This window comes from Convolutriloba macropyga, chromosome 10 (assembly GCF_964194025.1).
Source record: "Convolutriloba macropyga chromosome 10, txConMacr16.3, whole genome shotgun sequence".
Taxonomy (NCBI): domain Eukaryota; kingdom Metazoa; phylum Xenacoelomorpha; order Acoela; family Convolutidae; genus Convolutriloba; species Convolutriloba macropyga.
The window spans coordinates 26176576-26196065 of record NC_134477.1 but is presented as its reverse complement, the minus strand read 5'-3'; the positions used below and the strand labels follow the sequence as shown (position 1 = coordinate 26196065).

The following is a 19490-nucleotide window of genomic DNA, read 5'->3' as shown; positions in this document are numbered from 1 at the left end:
TGCAGTAAAATTCCTAATAAGAGGCTTCTGTGGAATGAATTTTAACAAGCTTTATTAATTTATCGCTGAATGTTTTTTAGCCTAGTTTTTTGAGCGGCGTCGATTTTTTTTTTTCAATTTTGATCTGAATCTGTTTCTATCTCTATTATATGGCACGCAGGTCTATTCTTTCGCTGCTATTCCGGCAATCTGCCGGCTATGTTTTTCCATTTCGTCGTCTCTATCGTTGATTCTTTAGACCTGACTTTTTGGAATTGACTTTTTCAATGACTTCTGTGACTTCTACTGCTTTGCAGTTAAAATGTGTACGTGACGTCATTTCTGCTTTAACGTCAATTGCGAGACTTAAAATTGACTCAAAAATTGACTTCTGAACTCACTTATGAAACTTTGAATTTTGTGAACTTTTACTAGTTAAAGATCAATAGTGTGCATCTAAGTAGTGTCGGATCTATTCTGTTTTGGCCCCCCATTGTTTTTTATGACCCCCAGTTACAAATTATATGTTGTTATATAGCACGTTACTACGTAAGAAAATAGCACATGCGCCTGGGGGTCATAAAGAATTTATGCTCACTAAGCTGGGGGGGGGGCGAAACAGAATAGATCCGTAGTGCCAAACTTATATGCCCTAATTCTTGAGTATTAGTCTTGAGTTTTTGATTTTGAATATCAATTTTGAAAAAGCTCTTTTGGGGCTTATTCCTTGTAGACCATATGTGTCATAAAATTGAAAGTCCCAATCTAACTCAAAAAAAGTTTAGTGGTCTATTAAAGAACTGGTGGTTGATCTGTCTATCTTATTTCTTTAGTTGTTTCAATTCATGGAAGGCCACAAAAGTCTATCATGGCTATTTTCCCGCAATCTGATGTTTTCAGAGTTTCCTTTCCTTCAGTGCCTTTAAGACAGTACATATGTGTTCTAATTTTGTCTATTTGCCTTTGCTTGAATTCATTAAGAGGCAGCTAAAACTTTTTATGACTTTGCCACTATTTGTTGTCATAATTTATTATTGAATTTTAGATTTTGCCTTTTTTTAAAATTATCTGTTGTCTTATCACTTAGTATCATTAATGACAGGTCTGATTGGTTGCTAATGAGGCATTAAAGAACCGAATTAATGGCTAGATTTAAGAGCTAGGTGTTTTCATGACGTTGACAGTACTTTTTCTCGAGAATTTTGAGTGAGTTTGAGTTCTGCAAGTATTTATTGTGCTTTTTGTTGTCTTATCTTTTAATCTCAATGGAGGCAGGTATCTGATGCTGCTATTAGATGTTAAGTTTATTGATTTAAGCCTTTTTGTTCAAAGCTAGTGCTTTCTATGACTTTGACACTAATTGTTTTTAATAATATTTATCAAAATTTTTTTGCGAGTTTTTGTTTACAATTTTGTCTTAACCCCTAGTGTCATTTTTTTTTAGTTTTGCTAGAATTTGTACTTATTGCTGTCTTATCACTTAATCTCATTGATGACAGGTCTCAACGGTGGTCATTGAAGACTCACTTAATTGGTGTAATTGTAATTACAGAGTGCTTATGAGAAGAAGAGGAATTTAGTTGGCAGTTTTTGTTTATAGCAGTTGTTTTTTGATGTTGATCCTGTCTTTTCAAAAAAATAAGTGTTTTTTTTGTAGTTTTGCCTGTTTTTGTTGTTCTTGTGTTGTTTTTTGCTTAGTCCCATTAGTAACAGCTCCCATTTGCTTTTTAAAGTGGAGTAAATGCTCTTCAGATCAAAAATTAATGCATTTCTTTAAATTGTTTTTTAGGACTTGTCCTATGTTTTTTTTACTTTGTCGAATAAAAATTTTTTGCTTCACCTTGGTTCACAGCTTGTTCAGCATTTAGCGTGAAATTTTTTGGCTTCTCTAGGCTAATTTCACTCTTCTAGAATTCTGCTAAAAGTGGTTTTTGACAGCAGTTGCTCAGCAAAGCAATTGAAAATGAAAAGAGTCAATATCAAAAAACGAAATCAGAAATAGAAACGATAAACCCATTATGCCCAATTTTAATGACCGTTACTCGAACTCTGCCTAGTTATCATTGCTAATGCTAATTGTTATTGATACTAGCTCGTCTCATTACGAAACAGGAGTATGTTCAGCTCCAAAATAACATCAAAATAGTTCGCCTTTTAAAATTGTTGGTACAAAAATTATTTCTTCACTTGTTTTTTTCTTTTTCAATTCAAATCTTGGCTATGGGAATCAACGGCGGCTTATTTTCAGCATTCTTCTGGTTATGTATCCAAATTTTTGAGCCATTCGAAAGCAGCTTGTCGGGTTATTCTGTTTACAGGCATTTGCAGTACGTGACCGAGCCTCTTTAAGGCTGCTCTTTTTCGATTTTCATGCGGACTGGTTTTATCCTGAGTTCTTTCCGTACAGTCCAAGTTTTTATTCCTCTCCATCTCTCTCAGAGGTGCTTGGTTCCTGGAGCTCCAGACATCGGTTTTTTCTGTCAAATTTTTCTGTGCTCGGCTGATCTCACTTATGTTCCAAGATCGGATGTGACAGTTGATCATCATGTATCTCTCTACGACTGCCGATTCTTTGACAGACGAGTGTTGCAGCCGTCGCTTGAATTTTTGCCAGATCTCCCAATCCTCGCTTGATTTTGGACTCTGTGTCGTCTGCGCGTGGCTGCTGCGCTAGGCTCTACTAATGTGATGTCCTCTTCTTTAGCATCTTTTCAAAGAGCTTCCTCACCCTCTTGGTTGTCTTTCGCGGCTTCCATCGTTTCTACTGAACTGAGATTAATTGTGTCATCAGCGAATAGGATTTTCCTCAGCTTCACTTCGACTGCTTCACTATTCGGCTGAGCGTGTCTCTGGGTTTGGCAGGTGTTTACAGGAACGTAAGAGCAATTCCGTCTTCCTCTGGCCTTCCGCGGTTGCTCGCATGGTCACTTGATAGAACAGGTTGAAAAGGATCGGGAACCATGGAGCATCTCTCCCTCAATCCTCTTTTTTGGCTCCACTCTGAGCTAGTCTATCTGTCGCTCCTCACATTTTATGACCTCACTTCCTTAAGTAGCTGTTGCGTTCTCATTAGCAATCTGTTACTTTTATTCTTCAAAAAGTTTTTTCAAACAGTTTGCGAGTTTTATTACGATTTTTGGTTTTTTGTCTTATCATTTAATATTATCAATGAGAGGACTCATCGACATTTAATGACAGATTGCTAATGAGAAATAGAGTTTAGTTGACAGTTTTTGTTTGTAGCAGTTGTTTTTTGATGTTGATCCTGTCTTTTCAAAAGTTTAAAATTGTTTTTTTTTAGTCTTAACCTGTTTTTGTTAGTCTTGTGTTTTTTTTGCTTAGTCTTGTTAGTAACAGCTCCCATTTGCCCTTTAAAGCGGAGTAAATGATTGTCAGATCAAAAATTAGTTTTTTTCTTTAAATTGTATTTCAGGACTTGTCCTGCTATGTTTTTTTAACTTTGTCGAATGAAAATCTTTTGCTCAACATTTGCTCACAGCTTGTTCAACATTTTGCGTGAATTTCTTTTACTTCTCTAGGCTGGTTTCACTCTTCTCTCATTCTGCGAAAACAGATTTAGACAGCATTTGCTCAGCAAAGCAATAGAAAATGAACAGAGTCAGTATCAGAAAACGAAATCAGAAATAGAAACGGGACAAACCCATAATACCCAATTTTAGATGCCCGTTACTCTAATTTTGCTCTCTGTTACCATCTCTAATGCTTAATGTTATTGATACTAGCCCGTCTGACTACGATAAAGGAGTATGTTTAGCTCCAAAATGACATCAAAATAGTTCGCACTTTGATATTGTTAGTATTTTTTCACTAGTTTGTTTCTCCTTCAATCCAAATCTTGGTTATGGGAAACAACGGCGGCTATCTTCCGTCAATCTGCCGGGTATGTTTCCAATTTTTTATACATGCGAAAGCAACGGGTTTTTGTTTACAGGCATTTGCACTACGTGACCGAGCCTTTCAAGGCTGCTCTTTTCGATTCTCATGCACACTGATTTTATCCTCAGTTCTTTCCGTAGAGTCCATGTTTTTCTTCTTCCTCTCCATCTCTCTCAGAGGTGCATGGTTCTTGGGGCTTCAGACATCCGTATTATCTGTCGAATTTTCCTGTACTCGGCTGATCTCACTGATGTTCCAGGATCGGATGTGACATTTGAACATCATGTATCTCTCTACGACTGCCGATTCTTTGACAGACGAGAGTGTTGCAGCCGTCGTTTCAATTTTTGCCAGAGCTCTCATTCCTCGCTTGATTCTGGCGTCTGTGTCTTCTGGCTTCTGCGCTTGGCTGCTGCGCTAGGCTATACTAATGTGATGTCCTCTTCTTTAGCATCTTTCTGCTTTTCTTCAAAGAGCTTCGTCACCCTCTTGTTTCGCGGCTTCCATGGTTTCTGCTGAACGGAGAATGGATGTATCATCAGCGAATAGGATTTTCATCAGCTTCACTGTTCGGCTGAGCTGCTCTCTGGGTCTGACAGGCGTTTCCAAGAACGCAAGAGATCTCGATTCCGTCTTCCTCGGTTACGCGCATTGTCACTTGACAGAACAGGTTGAAAAGGATCGGGGACCATGGGGCATCCATCCCTCAGTCCTCTTTTTGGATGCACTCTGAGCTAGTCTCCTTGCCGCTCCTCAACTTATATGACATACCTTCCTGCAAGTCCTTCCGCTGGGTAGACAGTGACCTTTGAAGCCATACGCGTCGAAGATGCGCCAAAGCAAAGGTCGATGCACACTAGGATAGGTCTTATGGAGATCCGAGAGGCACACTCGGTCTCTTGAATTCGACTCCCTTTATAGTCTTTTGTTGTCCTCATGTAGTCGAGTCGCCACATGGGCCGCGTCAGCTGTTGATCTGTTGCCGTCCTGGTTGTCGTCCATTGCACCATGCTTCTCGCTCCATTCTGTCAAGGGTGATATGAAGACCCGTGCTAGGATTCAGCTCACTTTTGAGAGGAGACAAACTCCTCGGAAATTGTCGGGGTTGTCTCCCCTTACTTTTTTTTGTGTAACGGAACAATTATGCCAACTTTCACAATTTCATCACTTTACATTTGCTCTGGTTTGTGGAACATAGTCTGGATTACCTGGATTACTAGCTGCACCAGGCGATTTCATCTTCGCCTGGTGCCTTTTCTTTCATTTTCTCCCACTCGAGTTTGATTTCTGCAGTGGGTGTCGCACTCAATTGATCTACTGCTTTACTTCTAATCTGCCATCATGACTGACAACCGCGAGTCGTTTTGGTCATTCGTTGAACCTTGATTAAACGGCGTGTGTGGCCTATTGGCTGTTTAAGGAGATTCTTAGTTCGGCTAGTGCCGAGCCATTCCCTTCCCAAAAAGGAATCAGGCAACAGATTTTTGCATTTCCGATCTCTTCTTCTGGGTGATGCTGCTTTTGCGGAAACGCTCTCCACCTCGCGGAAGTACAGCATCCAGGAAGCGCGGAGCGTTAGCCATGCTATGGTTAATCTAATCGCAGTTTCTTACAATCCTAAAAATTTGGATTGTATTGATTGTAAAAAGTGTGCAAAACTTTTTCCGATGACTTGGAGCTATCAAAACGGGAAGTTAATTAATTCTACTTGATGCAAGATTTGTCTGCAAGTTTTGTCCGGCTTATCACAAGCCGCAACAGGTACTCAAATGATTATTTTTTATGCGCTGTCCTCTTTACGACTCAAAGATGGGTTTAATTGATCTATTTGTTTTTCGGGTGATTAATAGCAGCACAGCGATAGCTGGGGCTATTATTGGCCTTCTCTTGGTTTTTTACAATTCAAAGAATTTGAATTGTATTGGGGCACTGTCTTTTTTTTAAAGATCTGTTCACACATTTTCATGATTTTTGAAGTCAAATGGGAGTAGTGATTTTGGTCACGCCGAAACAGGAAATGGAGCGAAAAAGCGAGTGGTTTTGCGGCGTGAATTTTTTTCGCTCTAATTTTAAAGTAGAGTGCGAAAATGGTGTTTGAACAAAAAATCGGTTTCTCGGTAGTGGTTTTTTGTTCACATGCGGCAATTTCACTCTGATTTTTACTGTTTTTTCAATTTTTTGGATCGGATTTTCTAAATCGTTTTCCCAATCCATTCACAGCTCATTCTAGGCCTAGTTTTTTGTTTGAATTAAATTTTTATTTCTCGCTAGTGGTTTTTTTTGTTCACATGCGGCATTTTGATATTGTTTTTTTGTTCTTTTTCTTATTTTTTGATCTGACTTTTTAAAAATGGTTTTCTCAATTCACTCATAGTCCATTTTAGGTCTAGTTTTTCTGTTTAGTCAATGAAAATTCTTTGAATTGTACGTCAGGACTTGTGCTGCTATGTTTTTTTTTATTTCGTCGTCATGATTTTTGTTACGACCACATGACGTCACAGCCACTTTTTGTTCATTCGTTCATGCAATTTCAACTGAATTGCATGTGTGATGTCATTTTTCGCTCTTAGTGGAGCGAGTTTTTTTGTTCATGCGCCTGATTAAATTTTTGGTCACACTTGACTGACCTCACTCTCAAAAATGACTTCCTCACTTTGAAATTGACTTTTATTTACTTTAATTCAAAGAGATAAGGTCAAATGGGTGTGTGTCACTCTAAATGAAGGTTATTTGAGATCAGCTAATGGAGGCAGCAATAACTTATACAGATTTTCAATCAAAATATAACTGATCAGCCTTCAATGAAAAGACGAATTTTTCTGGTCTGTCTTTTTTACTGTTTTTTTTTAGACTGCCGATCTACGAATCTATTGCGGCTATTTTCTGGCAATCTGCCAGCTATGTTTTTGTTTTTTCTTCACGTCAGTTTCCGCTTGAAAAAGGTTAATTTTCCTTAGTTGTTTACAAAATGGAAGAGCGAAAGAATGAGTGGTTTTGTTTTTCGTATGTTTTTGAAAATGTTATATAGCATGTTCTCAAACGAGCACATGCAGTTATTCGTATGTAGTTTTTTGCTTCGTTGTGACATTATCCACTCCGATTTAATTTTTGATTACATTTTTTATTTGTTTCTCTTTTTTAATAGCCGTCCTTATCTGCTCAGCTGGCTATTATTGTGCTCCTAATTCTACAATTAAAAGAATTTGAATTGTTTTGGGGCGCTCTCTTTTTTTATTATCTGTTTACGCATTTTCATATTTGAAGTTGAATTGATCACTACACAACAGGAAGTGGAGCGAAAATTTCAAATAGTTAGAAAACGGTGTTTGAACAAAATGTCGCCTTCTCGATTGGTTTTTTGTTCACATGCGGCTATTTGACCTCGATTTTTGTTATTTTTTAATTTTTTTTGATCGAATTTTTTTCTAACTGGTTTTCCAATCCATCTATTGTGTTTTCTAGGTCTAGTCTCTTGTTTAGAATTTTCTTTGAATTGTTTCAGCCATTGTTCTATGTTTTTCTTTACATCTTGGAATAAAATTTGTTTGGCTTTTGTTTGGCATTTTGTCAGTTGTTTGACATTTTGCATGAGATCTTTTTGGCTTTCCTAGGCTAGTTTCATTCTTCACTCTTTTTGCTCAAAGTGCTTTTGAACAGCGGTTACTCAACAAAGAAGTCTAAAATGAACGGAGTCACAAGAAACAAAATTGAAAGTAGAAATGGGGAAACCCATGAAGCCCAATTTTAGATGCCCGCTGCTTAAACTTTGTTCTGATTAGTCATAGTTACCGTCTCTAATGCCTATTGGCATTAATACTAGCCTCTGTACACTCCCATTCACATGGATCGGGAGTGTGTAACTACAAATTGAAATAAAGGATTGTTCGTCTGACTCATTTGACTTTTCGACTCAAAAAGGGAAAACATGTAGCGCTCGGAGGATATTAAGTGGCAGAGCAGCTCTCTTTGAACCTCACGCCTTACTTTTCTCTAAGTATGCGATTCACCGAAAGTTTTTCGTGGAAACAATTGCAAGTTGTGAATCACGGTTCTTGTTCTTTAAAGTTGGGTTGGCCCCCTCTTTCACCTACCCCCACTCACAGTCGAACCCCCTCCAACCCCCCATCCCCTGTCCACCCGCCTCCAACCGGGCGATGTGGATCCCCCTCCCGTCTAGCTCTCTCACAACCTTACCCTCATAACGAGCCCCCCCCCCCCCCCCCCTCAATGGCTTGACCCCCCCCCTTTCAGACCCACCTGATGCATCCCTAAGCCCCAACTGGCTACTATCGAAGCGCACAGCTCGAGAGAATTTCGCCCAACGCTTGTCAGTTATGTTTGCTGTTTTAATCCCGATCTGCATCATCAGCTTTGCAGGTAAGCTGATGTTAGTTGTTTTGGATTTTCAATGGTGAATTTTCTTTTGGAAAAATGTTTATCTGATATAATTTTTTGTTAATTATTTTAACAATTTTTCCTTGCAACAAGTTCCACAATAATGGAAGTAAAAAATTAATGGATAAGTAACTAAGGCCTAAGAAAGTTTTTTGCCAGTTGATTCAGGAGTCTGGCTCCTGTGTTCTGCCTATTTCTTTTGTTACAGTTTGTAGCAATTGTATTAGTCCTGTGATCTTTTTTCGGGTTTTTCCTTTGGCCGATTTTTCGCTAGACTATTTCAACTTTTTGTCCTCAAAAACGGGTTAAACAAGTAAGGTCTGAAGGGCATTCAACGGCTGAGTAGCTCTCTTATAGCCTTATGTTTTGCTAGTCTCTAAAGATGCGATTCATCAAAAAATTTTGAGGAGACTATTTCATGTTGTGAAAGCGGTTCTTTATCCTGAATGTTTGACCCCCTCACCGCCTTCACCTCAGCACTCTTCTCGTTCACCTTCCTTCAACTGGCGGTTTGGGCCCACTCTCGTGCAGCCCTCCTGACCCTACCTCCATCCCATTGCTTGACCACCCCCCTTAAGCCGCAGCTGGCTACTAGCGAAGCCAACCGCTCGCAGGCCATTTGACAGTTATTTGCCCGACAATAATCGGTTATGTTTGGCGTTCGTATTGCACGTGTGACTTCTAACTTTGCTCACCGTTTCAACTGATACGAATTTCCAATGTATTTAAAAATTTTGGGCTATATATGTATTTCAAAGTATACATTTTGTTTCAAAATATATATGTTATTTTGTTCAATCGTTCTCTGAGCTGATGAACTGCAGTTTTGATTGTTAATAGCCGCCCTCATTTTCTCAGCCGGCTATTATAGCGCTCCTATTTTTTTACTTCGTCGAACTTTTTTTCGCTTTACGATTTTGCCGCTTTTTCAGCATTTTGCGTGAAATCTTTTTGACTTTTCTTGGCTAGTTTCTCTCTTCTCTCATTCTGCTAAAAGTGAATTTGAACATCAGTAGCTCAGCAAAGCAATTCAAAAGTCAGTATAAAAAATTGAAGTCAAAAATAGAAACGGGATAAACCCATAAAGCCCAATTTTAGATGCCCGCTATTTGAACGTCGTTCCTATAAGTCTTAGTTACCCATCTCTTATGCTTATTGGTATTGATAGTAGCCCCTGTAGCCTCTCTAAGAAACAGAAGTTTGTTCAACTACGAAATGCCATCAAAATAAATCGGACTTAAAAATGTTTTTGTACAAAAATCTTTTTTTTTTTCAATATCTATTCTTCCAATCCCAATCATGCTCATTGGAATAAACGGCGGCTATTTTCTGGCAATCTGCCGGGTATGTTTAGACTTTTCGTCGAACGTTGGTGTAAATTTAATCTGTTGATGGTACTAGTGTTAGAGCGTATTTGTACATATCCGCACGTTTTTCTCGCTCGACTAGTAAATGCTATCGGCAATTTATGATTGATATATGATGTAAAGTCGTGACAATAGTATTCATGGTTTAGTTTGAGCGAATTATCTGAGCATTAAACGGAAAAGATCAGAATAATCATTTAATACTGAAGCAGCAATGCGTTCGATTTTGAGAAAACTTGAGATCAATGTTTTTGACCAATCTTCCGGTATCGGAAAATGAAAGAATAGGGTTTTTTAGGTGATAATTGACCATGCAAGCCTGAAGCAAGTTCTAGTGCAGTCACGAAAAGAGCGCCAAAATTCAACCAGTCCAAAAATTAACAATCTATTCAAAAGTTTGAGCTTAGATGAGCGAAGAGAGGAAACCGTGCAAAGCAAATTAAATGCAATGTTATTCAGAACTCGAAAGTCTCCTGATAGAACGGCCTCAAAAGAAGAAGATGCGAGAACGGCTGCAAGCCTTGGGACTCCAAAGACGCCCAGGACTCCTAAGTTGAAGCGTCATCTCACAGAGCAGGCTTTATCGGAATCTACAGAAGCTATGTTATCGGCTAAGAAATGTCAAAAGGTAATATCATTCTGAGTAATGTTCGCAAAATCTAAGGTCTTTGCCCCGAAACACTCTTTCATGCGCCGCACTTTATAAGGACAATTCCTGTGTGAAAGCATATTCGATGCAGTGCTGTAGAAAAAACGTACACTTATAGGAGGACGGCGTTTCACAACAAAGATCCAAGTTTTATTTCTTTAATTACAATCCAATGCATTACTTCTGCTCTTCATTGGTGTGATTGTAAAATATCAGTCGGTGTGCGTTTTACTAATTGGTCTTGTAAAGAAAGAAAATGCGACTAATTTTTTCTTGGGATTTGATAGGAAGTTCATAGCAATTACTTGGGTCCTGTCTGTCTTTTTACGACTCGAAGAGGAGTATTGGTTTTCTTCAAATTTTTCATGAGCCGATGACTTAGTACTAAAAGTTAATTGAAGAGTGCGCAACAATTGTTTTTTTTCAGTCTAAATCTTGCTAGTGGTATAAGATGAGTTCTCGTGGTACCATTTGAGGCTTCTGATTCAGTTTATCCAGGCTACTACACGCCGAGGTAACCTGAATTTTGCTATATCGTTGTAGTTTTGTTGTTGACAGCCACCCTCATCAACCGGCAATTATTGCGATCATATTTTTACAATCCAAAGAATTTGGATCATATTGGTTCTGTTTTTTTAATAGTCGCCTCAGCTTCTCAGAAAGCTATTATAGCGCTCCTATTTTTAATAGCTGCTGTCAGCCTCTCAACGGCTATTATTTGGGCGCTCTCCTTTTTACAAATCAAAGAATTTTTGAATCATATTGGGTGCGCTGTCTTTTTTATAGCTGCGAAGCTGTAAGCTGAGCGTAGCTATATTGCGGTGCTCTTGGTTTTTACGACTCGAAGAGGAGTATTGGTTTTCTTAAGGTTTTTTTTTTTTTTACCGGAAGTACTATTCGTTCAGACGCTGTTTTGACCTAAAAGCGAAAGTGAGAAAAATTGCCGTGTGAACTAATTTTTTCTGAGCGAGAGAAGTTTTTTGATCATGCGCTGCGTTTAGTGAATGACTTTTTGACTTTGAAAAGTAGTTTTTGACTGACTGGCACATATAGATAACCGTTTTTAGCCGTTTTTTCGTCTAAGTGGCCCATTTTTTTTTCTTGTAATTTGGTTTTTGTAGAAATGATTTTTATTCGATGCTATATTGAAATGTAAATCTTGGAAATCAATAGCACAGTGTTTTGCAGAGCCTGAAAACGCGTTTCAAGTTCAAAATTGGCATAAATTTCTTGATTTTTTAATTAATTTTTGGCTTTTTTCCTATTATTTACTTCATTTTTGGATCTTTTAGCCGTTTTTTTGTCGAAAATCAGTCAATATGACAACTTCCCGTTGACAATTCATAGACTCGATGCCTCTTTTTACCTCGATGTATTTTTGTTTTATAAAACTGTACATTTGCTAATCCGATTTTGGTAGTTTTTTTTCCTATTTTTCTCAGTTTTTTGTCTGTATTTTGGTTTTAATTACTAGAAATATTCTTTTTGTGCAACATGAGGGGCTTTAATTTCGTTTCAATAAAAACGTCAATAATTTTTTAGCGTTAATTTTTTGAAAGTTAGTTAAATGTTTTTATAAATGCAGTCCTATAAATTTTTTGACCTTTTATTGCAAAATGTTTCAATGTTTCGTATGTTTAATTTCTGCTTTTCGATCTGTTCAGGAGGATAGATTTTTGCCTCGGATGTATCGTTGTGTTTTCTATGTCTCGAATGCTGAAAAATGAAATGGTGTTAGTTTTTCTTGTTTTTTTAAGTTTGATTTTTAAACTTTCAAAACTTTTAAACTTTGATTGAACTTTCAAAAATCAAGAATTAGTCTTTGTTACAGTATTCCTTACATTTTGTCAATATTGTTCACATTCTAGCTTGTGGCATTCTATCTCTGTCCTGGCACCTACATTTATACTGGTTTTATTGATTTTTTCAGTTATTAACAAATTAAATGATTTCGGCTTTTTCTTAGATTTTCGTCATTTCTTTGGGTTGTAATTGATTTCATTCAACATAAGGCAGTACTAAGAGTTTACTAGAAAGCCTTTTCCAGAATTGCTACTTATTACTTTTTATTGTTTTTTTTCCGACCTTGGTATTGTTCTTAAACATTTTTTTGCCTTTAAATATTACTCGGTTGCTTTTCTATGATTATTTTAATTTTTGAATTAGTTTGAAATCATGTTGTCTAGCATATATACAAGAAGAAAAAAGTATATGTTGTTTTTGTCTTAATTGCGCTGATGAGAAATCTAACTGTAGTAGTTTTCTGATTGTTAACTTTGAGCATTTTTTTTTGAAAAGTTTAATTTATTTTCTAAGTTTTTATTATCTGCCGTTTGCTTTAGCGATCTTTTTGAGATTAGAATCGTGAATTATTTGAGGGAAGTTGATAGCCCTGTCACCTTTTTGAGACTATCAGTGTTTTGGCAATCCTAATTATTTTGCACTTATCCTTACCAAACGTTTTCAATAATAAATATTTTTGCGGCATTTTGTTTCTCTTGGTGACAGTGGTTTAAATTTCACCAATATTTAGATCGGACCGGGGGGGGGGGTGGGGTTTAATGAGTTTATGGTTTATTAAAAAAGGTAATGGTTTCAGCTGAAATTAGGGTTTTTGTCAAGTTTTTACGCTTCGAGTCGCTTCCGGAATTCTTCCGGCTATGTTTTTTGTTTCGTCGTCTGACGCTTCATTTTCGTTTTACATTTGTTCTAGAACATTCTGTCTCGTCACTGCTTAAATGGTTTTTTCGCGCTTGATTTCACGCTTTCTGCGTGACCTAAATTGCGGTTATTCAGAAACAGAATCTGTTCCTAAAAGAAAGTTGATTGTAAGAAAACAGATTGTATGGTCCGACAGCCGAGTGGGTAAGGCGATTGGCTGTTAATCCGGAGATCGCCGGTTCGAGACGCGACAGGGAAACTTTTTTTGCACCCAAAAACAACCTCCTTTGAAATAAACTTGTAAGTTTTATAGGCGGCGGCGATAACTATTATCAACTCACTTCTGTATCTTTTTCCATCTGTATGTTACGGCACGCAAGTCTATTTCGCAGCTATTCCGGCAATCTGCCGGCTATGTTTAACAATTCAAGGATTTTGTTTTGTATTGGGTCGCTGTCTTTTTTACGACTCGAAGAGGAGTATTGGAGAAGTCCTTTTTTTAAATCACTTTAGTTGGAGTGATTTTTGAAGCGGGAAATGAAAAGCGTGAAAAAATTTGGAGTGATTTTGGTGCTGAACAAATGTGAAGAGTGGAGCGGAAAGAGAGTGGTTTTTGTTCATACCGCTGTTTTTGAGAGAGCGAGAAATTGATGTGTGAAAAATTCTCTAAGCGAGCGAAATTTTTTTTTTTTCACGTGCTGCTTCTAAATGCAGTTTTTTGCATCTTTTGATGGTTATGAGGTTTGATTATGATATTGTATTAGTTTTAGGCTTGTTTTGATAGGAATTGAAGGTTTCAAGTAGTTAATTTGAATTTTATGCTATTTTGGAGGTTTAAGTTTTGCTGATTTTTAGACGAAATTTAATGGTTTTTTGCCTGTTTTTTTTTTGTTTTAATGCTTTGAGTGGGATTTAAGTAGAAGCTTGTTACTTAGGGAATATTCAGATACCAATTGACTAAAATTTTTTGGTATAAATCAATTTTATTTTGGAACATTGACAGAATTGAGAAATTGAGAAATTTAAAACAATTTTTATTTTTTTTGCAGTTCTTCTTTTTAATCTTAGACAAGTTTCTTAGCATATTATGACTTGCCCATTGTTTTGCGAGCTTTTCATTGCTCACATTGCAAAGGAACTTTACTCGGCTTTATTTTTTCTGGTCATTCTCATTAATTGCTCTTGAACGCAGTTCATAGCAATTATTGTAAACGTGTGTGTCTTTTTTTATGCAAATTTTTCGCTTGACAGTTTTGCGCTTTTCTTCTAGAACATTCTTTGACTTCTCAAGTGACTTTTTCACGCTTTCGTTCTTCATTTTTGAGTGATCTCTATTGCTCTGAAGTAAAGCTAATATAAATTCGGTTGCAGAATAAGTGAGGTATGTGATCTGTAGCGCAGTGGTTAGTAGTTGTGGCTGTGGATCGGGAGGGCAGTGGTTCGAATCCTGGCGGGGAAAAATTTTTTGCTCCCATAATTTGATCTAGGCTACAGCCCCTGAATTAAATTGCCTCGCCTGTCGTTCAAGAGCAATTCTTCCGACATTTGTCGGTTTATGTTTAAGCTTTTCTATTTTTTGTTCAATTTGTTATCGAATGCCGTTGATTTTTTAATGGCATTTGTGGTGGTCCGGGGTTCACAATAGTTGTTTTTAGCTGTTTAATGTTTTCCTTCGAATCGCTTCCGGAATTCTTCCGGCTATGTTTTTAATTTTTAAGATCTGTTCACACAATTTTAGGATTTTTGAATTCAAATTGAAGTAGGAGATTTTGGTCATGCCGAAGCAGGAAGTGGAGCAAAAAAGCGAGTGGTTTTGCGGCGTGAATTTTTTTCACTCTAATTTTAAAGCAGAGTTAGAAAACGGTGTTTGAACAAAAGTTAGCTTTCTCGCTATTAAATTTTTGTTTGTTCACGCAGCGATTTAACTTATTTTTAATAGCCGCGTCAGTAATTCCTGGCGGCTATTATTGCGATCCTAATTTTCTGTACTTCATCCAACAGATTTTTGTTTGTTCTTACCCTGCGTCCCGCTTTTTTGTGTTTTTAGGTCAATTGCGTGACTTACCACACTCAATAAAACGACTTCTGAACTCAGTAGTGTGCATCCAAGTAGTGCCAACTATAGATGCCCTGATTCGTGATTATTAGTGTCTTGTTTTTGATTTCGATTATTTTTGAAAAGCCCTGATAGGACTTCCTCCGTATAGAGCTTATGTGTCTCATAAAAATGACAGTCCGAATCTAACCCAAAAAATCTAGTGGTCTATTAAATGACTGTTGGTCATAGCCACAAGCATCTATCGCGGCTATTTTCCGGCAATATGCCGGCTTTGTTTGCTGTTTTTCTCAATTTTTTGGATCGTGTTTTTAATGGATTTCCCAATCATCTCTTAGTTAATTCTAGGCCAAGTTTTTTGTTTGAAACAAGTTTTTCTTGCTAGTAGTTTTTTGTTCACATGCGGCATTTTGACATTGATTTTCTGATTTTTTTTTGGATTTTTTTATCTCATTTTTTGAGATGGTTTTCCCAATACACTCATAGTCCGTTCTAGGTTTTGTTGAGTCAATGAAAATTCTTTGAATTGTATGTCAGAACTTGTCCTGCTATGTTTGTTTTAGTTCGCGTTTCCTTTTGATGACGTTTATCGTTTTAATTAAGTCAAATTTTCACGCTTGGTTTCTGACTTACTTTACTCACTGTTTCAACTGAATTGATTTTAAATTCTTCTTGTATTGAGTTACGTAATTTAGTGAATACGGTCCAAGGTCAAAAGAGCAAAATCAAAAGAAACGGGATAAACATATAAAGCCCGGCCTTTAAGTCATAGTACTAGTTTATCAAAGTTCATTAAAGCGAGTGATAGCTGGCATTGGTATCATGCCTAAGAGCCTACAGTTGTGTAGCTGAATTAAGTGTTATTTTCGAATTTAACCGAATGAGGAATCGACACACCAAATAAGAAAACTGACACTTTAAGACAAATTTTGTCAATTTTTATCTCTTAATCTTTTTCTGTATCAATTCCAATATGCGTCAAGCGGGTCAACGGTGGCTATTTTCCGGCAATTCGCCGGCGATGTTTGTTTTTTTACTTCATTGTACTAAAATTTTTTCGCTTCACCTCAGTTCACTGCTCATTCAACATTTTGCGTGAAATCTTTTTGACTTCTCAAGGCCTATTTGAAATTCTGCCTATTTGCCGTTGCTTGAATTCATTAAGGGGCAGCTGAAACTTTTTATGACTTTGCCACTATTTGTTGTCTTAAAATATTTGTGAATTTTAGGTGTTGCCCTTTTTTTCAAATTATCTGTTTTCTTATCACTTAGTATCGTTAATGACAGGTCTGATTGGTTGCTAATGAGGCATAAAAGAACCTATTTAATAGCTCGAAATAATAGCTAGTGGTTTTCATGACTCTGACAATATTTCTCAACAATTTTGAGTGAGTTTTTTTTTCTGCAATTATTTATTGTGCTTTTTGATGTCTTATCTTTGAATCTCAATGGAGAAAGGTATTTGATGCTGTTAATAGGTGTTATGCTTATCGATTCAACTTTTTTGTTCAAAGCTAGTGTTTTCTATGACTTTGACACTAATTGAGTTTTTTTTCAACTGTCTTAACTACTAGTCTCATTATTGACAGGTCTCATTAGTTGATAAAAAGGCTTCAGTTTAAGCAATTCATTTCAGCTCATAGCTATCGCTTTTTGTGACCTATACGCTTGTTTGTTCGTTTTTTTTTTAAAAGATCTGATATTTTTTTTAGTTTTGCTGGTATTTGTTGTACTTATTGCTGTCTTATCACTTAATTTCATTGATGACAGGTCTCAGCGGTGGTCATTGAAAACTCAATTAATTGATGTAATTTTAATGACAGATTGCTAATGAGAAAAAAGAATTTAGTTGGCAGTTTTTATAGCAGTTGTTTTTTGATGTTGATCCTGTCTTTTCAAAAACTAAAAATTGATTTATTTAGTCTTGCCTGTTTTTGTTGTTCTTGTATTGTTGTATTGCTCAGTATCATTAGTAACAGTTCCCATTTGCCTTTTAAAACGGAGTAAATGATTGTCAGGTCATAAATTAATAAAATTCTTTTTAATTGTATTTCAGGACTTGTCCGGCTGTGTTTTTTACTTCGTCAAATAAAACTTGTTCGCTTAACCTTAGTTCACAGCTTGTTCAACATTTTTTATTGAAATCTTTTTGACTTCTCTAGGCTAGTTTCCTCTTCTCTCATTCCGTTAAAAGTGTTGTTAGAGAGCAGTTGCTCAGCAAAGCAATTCAATTAAAATAATTTAAATCAGAAATGGAAAGGGGATAAACCCATAATGCCCAATTTTAGATGCCCATTACTCGAATTCTGCTCTCAGTTACCGTCTCTAATGCTTATTGTTAATGACTACAAAACAGGAGTATGTTCAGCTCCAAAGTGACATCAAAATAGTTTGCACTCTAAAATTGTTTGTGTACAAAAATCATTTTGTTCCTTAGTTTTTTGTCTTCTTTCAATCCCAATCTTGGTTTTGAGAATCAATGGTGGCTATTTTCCGGCAATGTGCTGGGTATGTTTCAAAGAAACTTTTGGAGATGTATACTCATGGTGTGGAGGGCGGTTCTTAGAGTTTGTCGATTCTTTGGATTGTAATTCACTTGTCCTTCTGTTTTTTAGGACTTTCGCGTTTGATTTTGACTTACCGCACTCACTATCTCAACTGGATTGAGTTAAGATTTCATTTAGCAGTATTACGCGAATAAGTTAAAGGACAAGAAGTAAAATCAAATGAAACAGGTCGAACCAATAAAGCCCGGATGCTAAGACTCAAGGTTAAAGCACAAGAAGTATAATCAAGGACAAGAAGTATTATTAAAGGACAAGAAGATCCTTAGAGTATAATTCTGAGTAGTATCATTTTATGCTTAGAAAAAAATTGGTCTTCGTCAATTTTCTCTTCATTTTCTCTTGCTGCTTCAATCTTAACGTAGGTCAGCAGGACAGTTGCTATGTATCTTCTATAGCACGTTCGTTTGTTTCGCATCAATCAGGCAATCCGTCGGTGAGGATAGTTTTTTGTAGATGCTGATTCAAATAATTCATTGTTGGTAGATATTTACCTTGATCATATGCATATGGTGCAATTGTATAAGGCGCTCTCCTTTTTAATTCGCTTTAGCTTTTGATCACGTTTTTCGTTTTTACTTAAGCCACGATTTTCACGCTTGACTTCTGACTTACTTCAAGCACTGTTTCAACTTAATTGATTTTAAATTCTTTCACGCATTGAATTACGCAATGTAGTGAATACGGTCAAAGTCAAAAGAGCAAAATCAAAAGAAACGGGATAAACATATGAAGCCCGGTCATTAATTCATAATGCGTTAGGTTATCAAAGTTCATTAAAGCGATTGCTAGCGGGCATTAGTATTATGCTTAATAGCGTTCAGTTTAAAAGCTGATTTAAGTGTAATTTTAGAATGTAACCGAATATGCAGAATTTGTAAACCAAATAAAAAAGTGACACTTAGAAAAATTCTGTCATTTTCTATCTCTTTTTCTGTTTCAATCCCAATGTGCGTCAAGCGAGTCAACGGTGGCTATTTTCCGGCAATTTGCCGACTATGCTTCCATTGAGTCAGTTACTTCGGGGATTTTGATGTTAGGTGAAAACTCGATTAGGCGGTCGGAATTTTCATAGCCATGAGGCAAAAATCCTGAGCTAAATCTTGTTGGAACTTGGCCGAGCAACAATTAAGACACTTAATGTCATTTAATTAAAGATCCACACTATGCTGTAAAGTTTTCTATTGTCCCTAACAATTGTGTTTACATGCAAAAGAGTTGTTAGAAGTATATGCAAAATGTATCATTTTCAATGTTCGGCATTTCTTTCACTGTACTCGTTGATATGACGGCAAATGCTTTTGATTTAAAAAAATAGCCGCCTAGAAATTGTGAATTAGCCGCCGTGCGCTTCTCAAAGTCTATTATTTAGTTGCCCTCCTTTTAAAGACTTCAGGTGTCTATTTTAATGGTGATCTGTTTTTAAAACGGGAGATTTTTATATTAGAGGATGTGTTTTAGAGCAAGTCAAATGTCGCATGTGAAAAGAAGTGTTTTAATCAATCGAAAGAAATCAAAAGGAGAAAGAAAATTTAGTGGTTTCTGTTCTCTAATTGCTCTGAGAGATAGAGGGATAGCGGTTGCAATATGATGACCAAAGTAATTATTTGTCTCAAAAATTTTAAGTGGTAACTGTGCGTTTAGAATTATTACTCGATTAGTTCTACAAGTATTCTATTGGTAAATGTACGCTTCGAAGTATTCATTCGAAGTAAGTATTACAGTGTGAGATGCTTTCTTGTTGCTCTCGAATGAGAAGCAATTGTAAAGGTGTGTTTTTTATGCAAATTTTTCGCTTGATCGTTTTGCGCTTATCTTCCAGAATAATCTTTGACTTCTCAAGTGACTTTTTCACGCACTTCTTCTCAATTTTTGAGCGATTTCAATTGCTCTCACTCCGAATTAATGTTTGTTGTTCAAAC

The 19490-nt window shown here is 36.6% G+C and overlaps 2 protein-coding genes across 2 annotated transcripts in view; both read left to right on the top strand.

Moving 5' to 3' along the window:
* Positions 1–19490, top strand: part of LOC142348845 (snRNA-activating protein complex subunit 3-like) — a 169596-nt gene that overhangs the window by 48168 nt on the left and 101938 nt on the right. The window lies entirely within an intron of this gene.
* LOC142348844 (uncharacterized) overlaps positions 1–19490 on the top strand; it is an 83194-nt gene that overhangs the window by 48150 nt on the left and 15554 nt on the right. Inside the window, exon 9 of the mRNA XM_075400386.1 lies at positions 9937–10266. Within this exon, the coding sequence (XP_075256501.1) occupies positions 9937–10266 (330 nt within the window). The remainder of the gene's footprint in view (positions 1–9936; positions 10267–19490) is intronic.